This window comes from Pyricularia grisea (assembly GCF_004355905.1).
Source record: "Pyricularia grisea strain NI907 chromosome Unknown Pyricularia_grisea_NI907_Scaffold_1, whole genome shotgun sequence".
Classification (NCBI taxonomy): domain Eukaryota; kingdom Fungi; phylum Ascomycota; class Sordariomycetes; order Magnaporthales; family Pyriculariaceae; genus Pyricularia; species Pyricularia grisea.
This window is the reverse complement of record NW_022156716.1, coordinates 2,307,402-2,321,200: the sequence shown is the minus strand read 5'-3', so window position 1 is coordinate 2,321,200 and position 13,799 is coordinate 2,307,402. Positions and strand designations below refer to the sequence as shown.

The window sequence follows — 13,799 nt, the reverse complement described above, 5'->3', positions numbered from 1 at the left end:
CTGAAGTGGCCGAAGCGCAGGAGAGGGTCGATTTATGTTGCTACCGCAACTCTTCTGCATGCAAACTGCTACGCTATTGTTGTAAAAGAGGCATGGGTATTGAACTAAAGGTAAGATATGTAGATACTTGAGGCACCGAGTCACGATTTGTATTCCCGCAGATTCATCCAATTTGTGTTACCTTTACACAAGACGGAACATCGCAGAGAGAACCAGGTCTGAGGTTACTTCACAAAACGTTTGTTCACTTCATGAGACGTGTTGCATCCAGTATACCTGGGTTGTTAGTGCCTTCCTGGAATGGAAAACATTGGTAGAGAGCAACATGAAGGCAACCTGGAAAGTTTTCAAGGTAGAAGGAAAGCCACTGGGTGATCACCGAAACTGGGCAATAGCGACAAAGAAGCCTGTAATGTTTGGATTCCGAAAGAATCTTCCCTTTTTATTTGAGCGCCCAGGCAGTAACCCAATCGAATCCAAATCATTACTTCGAAACACCAAAACTCTCGCAACCTAGGATCTGGTTTACCTAACGTTAGCTCACTTACTTTACCTCTTCATCAAACCTTTAGATATTCACCATTTAAAATCGTTTACAGTCAGTAACCTAGATTCCGTTTCAATCGTAATTAGACACTGCGAAAAACATAGCCATGGCTACCGAGATAGCCACCATGCCCAGACTCTCCACTGGCAGCGGGAGCCAAAGTGGCCTACCGACGAGCGCGCCCGGCCTGGGACAATACGCGGCCAGCTGCTGCGTGATGCGCGCTTCCTTTGCCATCTACAGCACCGTGCCCGGCATGACTTACGAAAGGCTGGAGGACATTGCACTATACCTCTCGGGCGAGCAGCCAAGGCTGGTACCTCTGGAGCTGCACACGGGGGAGCTCATTGACTTGATGGATCCTGGCGAGCCGCTACCCGAGGAAGTCGACGAGGATTTGCTGGGCTTGCGACCATGCCCGTTCAGAGTGAGGGAGGACGGAGAAGAGGGCGATGAGGCTTGTCCGTGGACCGGGTTGCTGGACGGGTTTTGCACGGCTGGAGGGAAAACCGTCAAAGGTGCCGCCACTCAGCCGCCACAAAAAAGCCCTGAGAAGGTCATGAAGAAGTTGGTCTCAACCGACGAGAAAAATTTGTCGGCGGTCGATCCAAACCCCTCGAAAGCTCGTGTGACCTTGAGCGCTGAGCAGATCGCCAATATGCACTGCCCAATCAAGAGAGCAAAACTGACAGAGTCGATGGCAACCTTGGGCTGGGTATACCTCGACGATATCCCGTGTCCTGAAGAGCGAGCCAGGCAAGAGGCAGCCCTGTTGGCAGGATCTATCACTGAAGTAGCTTCTCAGTCAGAGGCTCAGTCAAACACAACATCCACACACAAGGAGCCTCCAGCCAAGCCACCTGTCAAGGTCACACTGACTCCGGAACAGATTCGCAAGATGCACTGTCCCATCAAGCGGGCAAAGCTGACAGCTTCAATGGAGACTGTTGGTTATGTCTACCTTGACGATATCCCGTGTCCGGAAGAAAGGGCCAGACAAGAAGCTGCCCTCAACATTAGTGCTAGTGCTGCTGTGAACTCAGACACATATAGCATCAACACTCCGAAAGAGACAGTCAAGGTACGTGAAGTAAGGTAGCTCGCCACTGACCATCAGAGTATCAGTAGTGCGCAGAGCTCGTGTGCGTATTCACTAACCATGTGTCGACCACAGAAAGAACAAAACACCTTTATCTCGCGTTCTGGATCCGAGCCAGCTCGAAACAGAAGTTCTTGTCGTCGGGCTTTAGTGCTGCCTCGAATTGATGATGCAATCGGTCTGGATGGTGCCAGTGACGTGGGACCTGGCAGCGAGAAGCGCAAAGCTTTCCGCCGTCTCAAGTATGATAACAGTGTTGACTTTGAAAAGCCGCTTTATCGCTCAAAAGAGTTGACAAGTGCACCGCCGCGGGGAAGAAGCTCCAAAGATCCGACGTCATCATCCAACACACGCAAATCCTCACTCAAGCAGACAAAACGATCCAGAAGAGAGTCACGGTCTCTATCCTCGCGTGGCGAAAGACATTCCTCGGCTTCCCAGAAAGAACTATCGAAACTAGACAAGACAAATCAGGCCTCTCGGCGCACCTCAATAGTCTCGTCGGCACAAGGCACTTCATCACGCTCCCCCAACGCCTCCCGGAGGTCTACAGTCGAAATGGTTCGAATTCCCCGCCCTGCAGAGGACGAAAACTTTTGGCGACCACCATTGTTGGTTCGGCCCGCAACCCTTACGCCACTAATGGGGCCTGTAGGGCTCCGGATGGTTCTCATCACTCACATGGCGAGCGACAAAGACCCGCAAAAGTGCAAATTTGGAGGGCCGGACAACCTGTCGATTGTACCATGGGCGTTTTTGGTCGTGGTAGAGGATGATTTCGATTTGACACAAGCAGACCAATACCCGGAATCAAAAACCCAATCGCGACCACACTCGCTATTGATGGTTTACGGGGACGTTACAGAAGTGGTGGAGGGGCGTTCAAACCGTGTGCCGGTTGACAGCTTCTTCTTTGATCCGAAGTTTGCGCAAATGATGCTCTCGGCCGTGTTGCTAGGCCAACGAACACTGGCGGCGGCAAAGCAATATTACAATGTTGATGGGCCTGGGTATAACGAGGAAGTCTGTTACGACCTAGAAACTTGGAGTTCTTGATGTTGATGCACTTGCACAGCATTTCTGAGACCTCGGTCTGATTGGGTCAGGGTTCAAGGATCAGGGGTTTCAGTTGCTGATGAATGTGAACTCTTCGACATTAAGCACCTTTGGTATGATCTACCAGCCTTACTTTGACTAAAGGCACATTACGAACCACTACAGCTCTTGGTTCCGGTGACTTCCGAACTGTTTCAACATGTACCTAGAATCCATCACAAGTGGGTCGACCAGAAGCATTATACCCTTTTATCACGTACTGCTTGCGGTTGGTGGGCGGGTTCTGGCCATTCGAGGAAGACGATCTGGCAGCATTCGTCTTAACACTGCAGATTTTCTAACATTAGTTTTAGTCAGGTTCAATTTGCAACAAATTATCCACTGTTTGCTTGATACAGTCTTTGCCAAGTGGAAACGATTTCTGATTCTGCCTTTTCTCCTGTCTATGTATGGGGGAAAATGTAAAGAATAAGAAAATAAAGAAAAAAGGGGGTATGAATGCGGCCGTCACAGATTTGCAAGGAAAATAGCCTAGTCTTGGGAAAGGAAGCCAATGAATCGCCTGGATCACAGAAGCTCCGTCCAAACTATGCCCCCTCCTCTTGCCATCCCATGTTAACATTATCTTTGAACGCCAGTTTTTTGGATGAGAGATGTCATCCGTGCTTCCCTGTCGTGGAAAAGAAGAGAAATAAAAAGAAACACAAGCCAAAAACACAGTGAGAAATCTGGTTGATGCAGATTCCTGTTGTTGGTTCGGTGTTTGAGGGACTTGACCCATTTCTGAGTTTAGTCTCCAACAGAAAAGTCATGAATCCCCACGATCATGAGCTGGAAATCATCAATATAACCCAACAATAATGTCACCACGTACTCGGGCGGTTAGATGAACTTCGGCTTCTAGATCCAACTTGATGCCAACCATGAGGGCTGCATCTTTGAGCTGACCGTTGGGACCGACGGGACCCTTGAGCAGGTTGCCTAGATTTTTCAAGTACGTGTGTTAGGAGATTGTATTCTTCTTTGTTCTAAACGGAAGAATTTCGTAAGTGTCCCACTTACCAACGACGCTGTTGGCCTGACCAGAAAGACCGGGGAGTGGTGCGGCAACTGGCAGGCCGGACATGGGGGCCATGCGCATGTTCTGAGGGGGCTGCTGGTACTGCTGCTGGGGCGAGACCTGCTCGACGCTGGGGTTCTTGGCCCTAAAGAGTGGGCACTTTGTGTCAGTCTTGCCAGGTCTTGCACATCGACTTACTCTACATTGGGGCATCGAGAGAGGGTGGGAAAAAAAAAGCAGTATCTTTTACTCACGGCTGAGCAGACATTGTGGCTAGGTAGCTGGTGAGCTGCGACTGCAGAACGGACTGGAGTGCGAGGGGGGATGGGATCTGCTGAGAGGGCTCTTCGGGGAGGAGGCCTCGGTCGAAAAGGAACTGCTCGGTCGGGGAGCGACTCGAAGTCGGTGATGGTGCGGTTACGGGTTCCGGGTCTTTGACTGTGACCACGGGGCTGTATGGAGGCGGAGGCGAAGACGGCGAGGCGGGAAGGGGGAGCTGGTGAGGAACCGGGCTGGTTACTTCACCGATGGAGGAGAGGGAGACGTTTTTGGAGCGGGTGCGCTGGTGGAGCGGCGAGGTGGTGGACTTTTCCGGATTGTTATTGTTGGAGTCGGAGACGGCGGAGGAGGCACGGGACCGGTTGGGTGTGGAAGAGTTGGAGGAAGAGCCGTTGGCTGTTTCGGTGTTGACTTTGAGAGGGATCTTGAACGATAAAGCTCTCCTGAGAGGTGCCGGACCAGGGTCTTTATCGACGGGTGATGAAGACGGCGGGGCGGGTTTTGTTGTTGTTGCTGGCGCAGGATCCTTTTTCGAGCTGCCTGAATCTTTGGACGACTCTCCAGCTGGTGCCGACTTTTCTCGTTGGGACAACGTGGTGGGTGGCCGGGAGGTGGAAGGTTTGTTTTGTGTTGATGAGGATGTGAGAGAAGCTGATGATGAATCAGATGAAAGGGAAGCAGAAGGAGGAGTGGGATCTGGTCCTTTTGTATCAAGAGTCAAAGAAGAATCCTTTGAGGATTTGGTGGTACCAGTCTGTGGTCTAGACTCCTCGGGAGATTGTTTTTGCTTAGAAGGTTGCGATATTGGTTTGGTCTGGGCAAAATCAGCCATATTATTTTTGACAACTGGGTCTTTCTCCGTATGTCTTTTATGCACATTACAGGGGCGGAGAAAGGATGTATCTGGTGTCAATACTAGCCAGTAATGTAACTAGAATCTACAATAACGAGCGCTGGTGGTAGCTTGGTCATGGCGGGATAATCTTGTCAGGGGTTGTTCACCATGTCCCACCGGGGTAGGTAAGTATCCCTGGGTGTTGAAAGACAAAAGACGACTGCAGGGATCCGACCGCAATGATCCCGGGCTCCCTCGAGTGAGACATCATACGAGCAACTGGCCATGATGCTCCATCTGCGAAACGAGTTTACCACGGCGAGGGTGGGAGATCATCTCCAAATTCAGTACTTTATCGGAAGGGACAACATTTCGGTATCGATTTAGTGCAAAGACTTTATTGCAGAGCTGTTCCAACCTGAAAGGTGGGCCGTTTGATGGCGAGCATTGTATAGGTGCAGTTCTGCTGAATTGGCTCACCTTTCTCGTCGTCAAATGGTGTGGAGAATAGCCCTGTGCTACAAACGCCAGAAAATAAGGAGTCCAGTTTGTCTGCTGATATTTCCTAAAACCCTAGTTGTCTTTTGGATATGCATGTTCGGCTGCAACCTCCTTGATATTTACAAATGAGCTGAGATGTTGTCGTTTTCTCGACCACATTTCGCATCTCTGAAGTCGGGGGGATCCAAATGTGGATTCCAATGGAGGTGCTACCTAAAAAGCTTCCACTACATTACTCTAAAAAGCCCCTGCTCCGTAGCTGTTGTGTGGCCCCGCTCCAGGGTCCTGTCGTGCTGTTCTCCGGGGAATTTTCCCGCGAGCTTATCCCGGCATCGGATTTTGCTCAGTCACTGTCTACTACGTAAAGCGAACTGAATTGTTTGATTTTGGTGCAATCCACAAAGTGCCTACCGTATCGCACAAGATGTAATCTGTTTGTGATTTTCAGGGAGGAAACGTATTCATAGTCTAGCTGTTTTTATTTTTGTATTGGTTTCCTCTTCATCTATGTCCATCTTTCCTTTTCTACGCTGGTTATTTAACAATGTGCAGTACAACCTTTTTACCAAATGTCGTCTAGCCTTGGCAACAGAGCCTCAAAAGCTCCTGTGGGGAGCTAGGCCTTGGATATTACAACCAGACAACCCGTCGAATCCCCTCTATATCCACCAATATACGATGTACACCTGCAAAATATTGAAAGCTCCAGAGTTCTTCTTCCCCACCATAAGGCCATTTGTTTAGGTATCACCAAGTGAAATGACCTATTGTGATCATTGCCCTTGCAATTCCCCTGATTCCAAGCTGGAAAAAATACAATAAATACTCCAGCACGGGCTCCTTATCCCAAGCCGAACTCTGACCTTTCGATGATCTCCATACCTGCAACCCCCCGGCACATCCACTTCAGGGGTCCCGGGACCAAACCTCCCAAAAGTCCCCGCAACCGTGACGCCGCTGCCCGGGACCCCATGAAACACTACAAGCTTAAAAATCGAATGATTTCAATTTTTTCCCACTGACGCCACCCCCAGAACCCAAGTTCGAGAGCCAAAAAGGCCCCGAATTTGATATCCTGGGCTTGAAACGGGTCCCAGAGAAAATCGCACGATGTTTTCTTTTTCGTGCCAACAAACCAAAACTGTTTTGCTACCTTTTGGGCTGGGTATACACGTACCACGTAGTAAATGTTGTACTACCTTGGGTCTCTTTCTTTATTTTTGTTTGTTCATGGCATCTTTCATAGGCCCACAGAAACATCAGAAATGGAGTTTGGTCTCTTCCTTTTTTCCCCCTCCCAGTTATATCTCTATGAGCCTACCTTGCCTACCTTCGGAAGAGCGGCAGTTTCATTCCTTTTACATTTTGATACCAGGGGTCTTATGTACGTAGAAGGGTTCAGGATCTGTCGATTGGGAAGGGGGAAAAAGACCACACTTTGTCGTGATCTACCACAATTTTCCGTTAGCCCGAACCCCGTTAGCCCGAACCTCACGACGGCATGCTTGTCATCCCTTTGTTCTATTCCAGGCCCTGACGTCTTCATCCCATCTAGACTCTTGTTTTCTTTCTTCGTTTCTTGAGACTCTGATCGTCCCTTTTCCTTCCTTTTGCGGAGTCGCATTGACAAAGTGGGCGACGTTATCGAAAGATCGAAAAAAAAGAAAAAGAAAAAAAAGAGGAAAAAAGGACTAACCAACAGTCTGGTACTGCTGTCCCTCCAAACGCGCCTCTGGAATCGCATAGACTATTGGTCCCAGGACTCTCTTCCCGTTATCCTCCTTTGATCACATGCTATCTTCGTGAGAGTCGGTGTATACACGACACCACACTTGCTGTTGGTAATTTTGCGTTTAGTCCGCAAGAACAAAAAAAAAAAAAAAAAAAAAAAAAAAAAAAGGCATCTCAATAAAAGATACTAGTACAATGGTGCTCACATTCATCGCCGGCTTCGGCGCCGTCTTTGGCACCGCCGAGGGCATCCGTGCGTCGCAGGCAAAGTCGCGGCGTGAAGAGCACCGGAGCCGCAAGAACAACCTCTTTGTCCACTGCATGAAGTCGACTCAGTACAGCCACCTGCTGGAGGGAAAGCAGGTTGTCCTATCTGGCCACATGGTATGTCTTCCCTCATACAGTCCTGCGCTTGCAAAAAGAAAAACAACACAAAAAAGAATGCACAAAAAGCTGACGGCTAACACTAACTCACTCCAAAACAAAAAAAAAAAAACAGTGCTTCATCGACACGGGCATGGCACACGACACCGCCTACGGCCACCCTTTCCTGGGCTACTATCTCCCCTACCCGGAGGCCAAGTACTCGGGCCTCGTGAGCACCATCACGGACGAGGCCCCCATCATGAACTGGGTCTTTGTCCACCACGAGACGTACCAGCTCATGTACGGCAACCGGCAGCAGTCCGAGGGCCAGCTCTGCGGGCCCTGGGACTGCACCCGCCAGGACAAGCGTCTGACCTTTGCCGGCTGGGAAGGGTTCTGCGCGGTGCTCGAGGACGCGGGATACTGGGGCGTCTACTTTGACGTCGACGGCGACATGCTCCGCCGCCGGCTGCCGGGCAAGATCGTCATCGAGATCGAGCTGGAGCGCCGCGAGCAAAAGACCAGGAAGCCGGTGTTTGAGGAGGAGATGTCGGCCGAGGACAAGCTCAAGGAGGCTCAGGCCGAGGCCGAGGCGCTCGCAAAGGTCCAAGAGGCCCAGGCTGCCGCGGCGGCCGAGGCTCAGGAGAGGGCGAGGGAGCATGCCAGGAGGCAGGCCGAGGCGCAGCAGAAGACCAACTCTCAGCAGACGCAGCCGCAGCAGCGCCAGGCACGCGCCAAGTCTCCACCGAAGGGATCATCGCCCCCGGCAACGCCAAAGACGCAGTCGGAAAAGGGCAAGCAGAAGCGGGAGGAGCGGGAAGTTCGGTCGGAGGATCAGCCGAGGAGGCGGAGGAGGTCCAAGGACAAGAATGGCGGGAAAGACAGGGCGAAAAGCCCACAGTCTGACAGTGGCGCACCGGGTCCTTCATCCACAACGCGGGCGGCCAAGTCGCCATCCAAGCCGAAGCGACGGCCCGATCCATTGCGGTCACCCAGCAGGGGGCCGAGCCAGACGCACAGCCAGGCCTCGTCTCGGTCCCACCAGTCGCACCGGACAAACAAGACGGGAGACGAAGGGAGCATCAGCACGCGCGCCTCGACGCAGCGCAGCCGTGGACGTCCTAAACACTGCCAGAGCGCAAGTCGTGGTGGTGGTGTTGGTGGAGGAGGGGCTGGGCAGCATACGACTGGCATGAAGAGTCCAGTCTCGAATCCGTCGATGAAAGCCCGGATGCAGAATCGACGGGCGTCAATGGCGTCGATGAAGAGTCCCATTCTGGAAACAGAGGCACCAAAGATGCTTGGTGTGAGGGAGGAGCTTGATGTCAGTTTCCCCAAGCTGGATGAGTTGATAAGATCGCTCAAATATCAAAGCCCCAGTGTGGAGGACTCGGACGAGTCTGAAGACATGCCGCCGTCGCCAGATGTGGACTAGAGCAGCCTCGGTGATATATGAATAAGTGAATGTAGGATGTGGCTTAGATTGTGGCATTAGCATGGTGTTATCGGCGTCTAGACATATAGTTGGTTGAATAATTTGGTTTCAATACGGGAGAGAAACCTGGTGCTGTATTCACTGCCGTTCACATTCAGGGGAGATTTCTTGGATTTGAGCAAAGATTACCACAAGCTGACTGACCACTGTGTGACAATACGTAAACAAAAGTAGGACGGCTTGATGTTTAGGCCAGTGCCCATACACGCAACCTCACTCGGTCCATTTCATGTGTTTTATTCTCTCGTACTTTCACTTCAATTGAGCTCGGCCAGTCCCGGTAATAGTACCGCAAGCAGGAGGTATACATGGGTGACAGGGCCTACATATGAGACCCATGCACTCAATCCAGCGAATGTATAAGAAAACAAACCAAGGTAGTACGAATCACAAGAGCGAACATATGAGCGGAAGAGGTTCATATCAAGATGATATATATTCGACTATTTTATATAGTCGTACGGGTATAACAAACGCCACTGTGTACAGACACGCTCCATGCAAGTCTATGCCTGAGAATCAAATGCTACTACTATCAGCTGCTTCAAAGTCAGGTCATTGCCAGATACGCCATCTGGATCGAACTTTGAACAGGGACCAGGTAAAGTGCCCCGAAGCTCATCAAATTATCCCCGCAATAACCGTCATGACAGCACCATACGACCCCATCGTCAGCACAATATCCCTCGTCGAAAGGTTGCTTATTATATCCCTGGCCTGCTTGGGAAGGGCAATGCCACTCCTCCCGTCGCCGCCGTACAGACGAAGCAGTGTGAGCGCCACTATCACGACCACCACCACCCGCCCCATGAAGCTAGGGATCAGTGGGAAAGTGAGAACAGGCACGAGGACGGATGCCGCTGCTGCCGCCACCAAGATTTTGAACCCGTTCTTTTCCTCTCCGGACCTGGCGCCCGACGCCACCTTGTCTTTCTCCGGAGACTGCATGATCTGGTCGTCGTGGGGCCCGTCGTGTCTATACGACCATTTCGTCGGGCTGTGGGATATAGACGGTCCAGAGGTTTGCATGCGGGTGAGTGCATCATCAGACATGGATTGGTGTGAGGCGTAGTGCTGCTGTTGGCTTCGGCATATGTTGGATCGTGGGGATGCAGGGCGTGGTGGAGTCAGCGAGACGAGATCGTCGGCCGTGTCCAAGAACCGAGCTTCGATTTCGGCGATTGGATTTTTTGCTGCCAAGTATGTGCGATAGTTCTCAACGTCATCCGCGGCGGGGCTAGGCAGCTTTTGCGTCTCGGTGAAGGACGTGAGAACATGGTCTACAACGTAATCATGTTAGCAGGCCACATATCTGATTATGGTTTTGGATGTTACTGCGTTTTTGGTCCGCCAAATAATCACAAATCAATCAGTCGAAGTACTCACTGTATTGGGCTAGTTTGTATCCGATCTTTGCCAGTACATCGGTCCTGTGCCATTGCAATTCACCTCCAGCTACACTTCCTGCACGTCTTGACGCCGGAAGGATCTGGTTCTGGACGCGGCGGGTCTGAGTGTCTGCCGTGTCGAGGCGATGAAGCTGCTCCTCTAGTTCGCTCAACTCGTCTTGCAGCTGCAGGAGCAGCCTGTGGTTCAAAGCCTCGAACCTGCGGTATATAGGCTTCAGTGGCGGGTGGTTCTGGAAAGGCGTCAACGGCGCCGTGGATACTGCTGAAACGGAAGATCCAACGCTTCCGCGACGTGCCCGCGAACTGCGTCCATGGCCGTGATCGGTTTGTGAGGCGTTTGACACGCGTGCCGCCAGGAGTTCGTAACCAGAGAGCGGTAGTTTTTCGGCGCGAGGCAGATGCATCGCCTGAGCTTGGCTCGCTGGGCGCGCCTTTAACGCTTTTGGTGGAATATGAGGTAGCTGTGCTTTACCGCGAGGCATCTCGGGGGTTCCGTATTGCTCGTGGCTAGGCCGTCTGCCGCGTTTTCGCTCTTTGAGGTCGGCAGTCGTGACGACGGATGCGCGGTTCACGCTACTTTGCAACGAGGTTTCGGCCTCGTTGACGCTTCGAGCTGGGCTGCTGCTCCGGTCGCTTTCGTGGTCCCGTACGAGGTCCGATGACCTACCGCTGTCGCCGCTCGAGGAAGATGACGAGCCGGGACTCGTGTTGGGAGCAGATGGTGGTCTGTTGGACTTTACCGAAGATGCAGATGATAACCTCCAAACTGCCGAGGCCTCTGCTACGGAGCGCCGGATGCTCTCCTCGGTGATGTCTGGAGAGTCTTCGTCGAGGTACCTCAGGGCATCATGCACTTGGACTATCGGTGGTGAAACCCTAGTGGAGATGGTGGAAGACGCCAGACGTTTCCGAGGGACTTCGGTCTTTGGGCTCTCCCCTCGATCAACAAAAGTTGACTGTATGATGGTGGATATGCTCCCCTTAGAGCTTCGTGAACCGCTGTTTCTCATCGCCGGAGAGTCGCGACCTTGAGACACAGCAGACTGGCTATGTCGTGTTTCCAAGGCATCCGAGTCTGCTTCATCCTCTGACAAGTTGTCGTCGCTATCAATGTTGTCATAAGTTTCGTGGCCAGGAACTTCGGACTCTTCACGAAGCGGAGACCGATGATGAGACCAGGGTACAGAGTGAGATCGCGGCGGATGTTTTACTGCGTTGAGGCTGGAGTGGCTGATCATGGAGTTCCTTTGTCTGCTTCTCCGGTATCTCTGGGAGCTGGTGTCTGTGTCCACGTCCGTCGCGGAGCGGTCGACCCCTCTCCCTCTATGCCTATCATCATTGCTATACCGGCTCAGTCGCCGTGAATGTGTCTTACTGATCTGCTCCATCGGCGTCACGCGGTCGTCTTCAAAGGTGTCTGTGGCCTCTGCACCCTCGTGCACCATGTTATCGACATGCCACGCATCTGCCCCAATATCCCTTGGGGACTGCATCTGTACAACGGGGCACATCTGCCTAAGTATGCTTTGAGACAAGCAGCCCGCATTAGCTACTAGCCCCGAATAGATGTGCCAGCAATTTGCAACACTGTGATCAGACCTACTAGTACTAGAAACGGTCAGATGAGGTGCAGCTTAGTATGCTTCAGTAGTCAAAAGCCGGAGACAATGGCCCAAATTGTGGCGGAACTTTTTTTTAGATGAGTGTCTTGGTTGCTCGTATTTTTTTTTATCTTTTCCTTAAGTGATAAGTGAAAGGGCAAAGGACAAACCCTATACGAAAGGATGAAAAAACGAGGTCCGGTCTAGGCCAGTTGAGTTGACTAGTCTTACCGGAGATGCTTGGAAAAAGCAGAGATGATAGCTTGGCATTTAACAAATCAGGTTCAAGAAGGAGCAAGAGGTAGAAATTAAGTCTCGACTTTGTCGGATGGCATTTGATGAATGGGACCAAAACTTTACGATTTCGCATCCTTTCGTTGCTACCTACCAAAGCAAAGGTGGATAGTGCAGGCTAGGCTTTCCATGGCCCAGATCCTCGTCTGAAATCTGCCATTGTCCATCACACTAGGATTAACTTTTCTGGTATTTCTTTTGTTAACTTAACCAAAGCAGGTGAAAGCGGCCTGCCAAGGCGACGGAAAGTGGTTTTTTTTTGGACCTTAATTGTGGCCTGATTCTGCTGTCATTACTGTTTTATATCGGGCTTGCCCCTGGTTACCGGGGGTTGAGATCGTCGGAGGTACATGGTTACATGGCTGAGGTGAATGCCATGTTGGAAGGGTGAAGAATTGCATCCTTGGGCTTTCGAAGTTTGGGAGGTTGACTTGTTCTGGCCGTCGTGACTTGTCTCATCCATGGCGACCCCGTGTTTCAGCTTTCAGCAGACAAAATGATGAGCTTTGCCTGCTGTGGAGGCGGGCTTGGCGGTAGAGGATAGGTGGGGTGGGGTGGGGTTTCTTTGTTCTTTAGTAGGGGTTCAACACGTGATGGACTGCGGGGTGAACGACTGTCAATACGCGACGGCGCTGGAGAAGTTATGGCGGAACCGAACCAACGCTGTTTATCTTCGCCTGGACTTTCTGTCTTGGCATTCTTAGCTGCGGCTCTCCCACTTGGCGATCGGGAACTCAACAACGTTTCCGACCCAAGTTCTCACCAATGTCATGTTCAAATCATTTCCACCCCTAAACCGTGTAGTATTTCACGCAGATGGCTCGTGAGACGTAGTACAGAATAATTAATTGCTTCAATATTTTACCCATCCATCCGCTAAAACTTGACCTTTTTTTTTTCTTCCAACAAAGCCCCTGTCTCATCAATCAGCCTGACATCAATAACAAAGCTGACGAATCGATCATCAAAGGAGGCCCTCCCGATGTTCTGGAGCACCGTTGATAATGCCAAGAACAAAGCTGCCGTCTTATCGGTTGTTTACATTTACTTATCTTTACTCCGTACAAACTCTCGCCTACTAATGTACTTAATGCTAGTTAGCATTCTAAGCTAAAAAAACAAAACCCCCCAAACAGTTCAATCTATCGTAAACTAGACCTAGTAGGTTTCTAATGAACTCTTGGCATCCTCTTATTTCGCTCGTCTAGGCAAAGATCTGGCGATTACTATTCAACTCTACTCGTCTTTGCTTCAGTGTTTGAGTCAAAAAGCATAATCCAAATCACCAACCATGATCGTTATTACTGCTAATTACTACTGTTACTAACAACAATAGTACTCCTCAAACATGTTCCCCTGTACAGTAGCCATCACACGAGCGGCGTCATTAGCCAAAAAGTATAGTCTTAGTCAATTATCTAGTGCTGATATCGCCCGAGGAATCAGCAAGGAAACCAAAGCGTATTATTCATCGACTTGAGTTGATGCAATCCTTTGACAGATTCAGATATCTTAACGTCGAATTT

The 13,799-nt window shown here is 50.9% G+C and overlaps 4 protein-coding genes across 4 annotated transcripts; 2 read left to right on the top strand and 2 right to left on the bottom strand.

Moving 5' to 3' along the window:
• Positions 1-653: 653 nt before the first annotated feature.
• Positions 654-2,702, top strand: PgNI_00658 (uncharacterized protein; the record flags this gene model as incomplete). Its single annotated transcript, XM_031120736.1, has 2 exons — positions 654-1,628; positions 1,722-2,702. 2 exons carry the CDS (start codon positions 654-656, stop codon positions 2,700-2,702), a joined length of 1,956 nt encoding a protein of 651 aa, XP_030988180.1.
• Positions 2,703-3,201: 499 nt separating this feature from the next.
• Positions 3,202-4,873, bottom strand: PgNI_00657 (uncharacterized protein; the record flags this gene model as incomplete). The annotated part of the gene is made up of 3 exons (XM_031120735.1): positions 3,202-3,683; positions 3,765-3,907; positions 4,017-4,873. The coding sequence occupies 3 exons, from the start codon at positions 4,871-4,873 to the stop codon at positions 3,544-3,546; spliced, it is 1,140 nt and encodes a 379-aa protein (XP_030988173.1). The 3' UTR covers positions 3,202-3,543.
• A 2,430-nt stretch (positions 4,874-7,303) lies between these two features.
• PgNI_00656 (uncharacterized protein) lies at positions 7,304-8,909 on the top strand (the record flags this gene model as incomplete). The annotated part of the gene is made up of 2 exons (XM_031120734.1): positions 7,304-7,492; positions 7,608-8,909. 2 exons carry the CDS (start codon positions 7,304-7,306, stop codon positions 8,907-8,909), a joined length of 1,491 nt encoding a protein of 496 aa, XP_030988172.1.
• Positions 8,910-9,436: 527 nt separating this feature from the next.
• PgNI_00655 (uncharacterized protein) lies at positions 9,437-11,823 on the bottom strand (the record flags this gene model as incomplete). Its single annotated transcript, XM_031120733.1, has 2 exons — positions 9,437-10,249; positions 10,356-11,823. 2 exons carry the CDS (start codon positions 11,821-11,823, stop codon positions 9,591-9,593), a joined length of 2,127 nt encoding a protein of 708 aa, XP_030988175.1. The 3' UTR covers positions 9,437-9,590.
• Between the last annotated feature and the right edge of the window lie 1,976 nt (positions 11,824-13,799).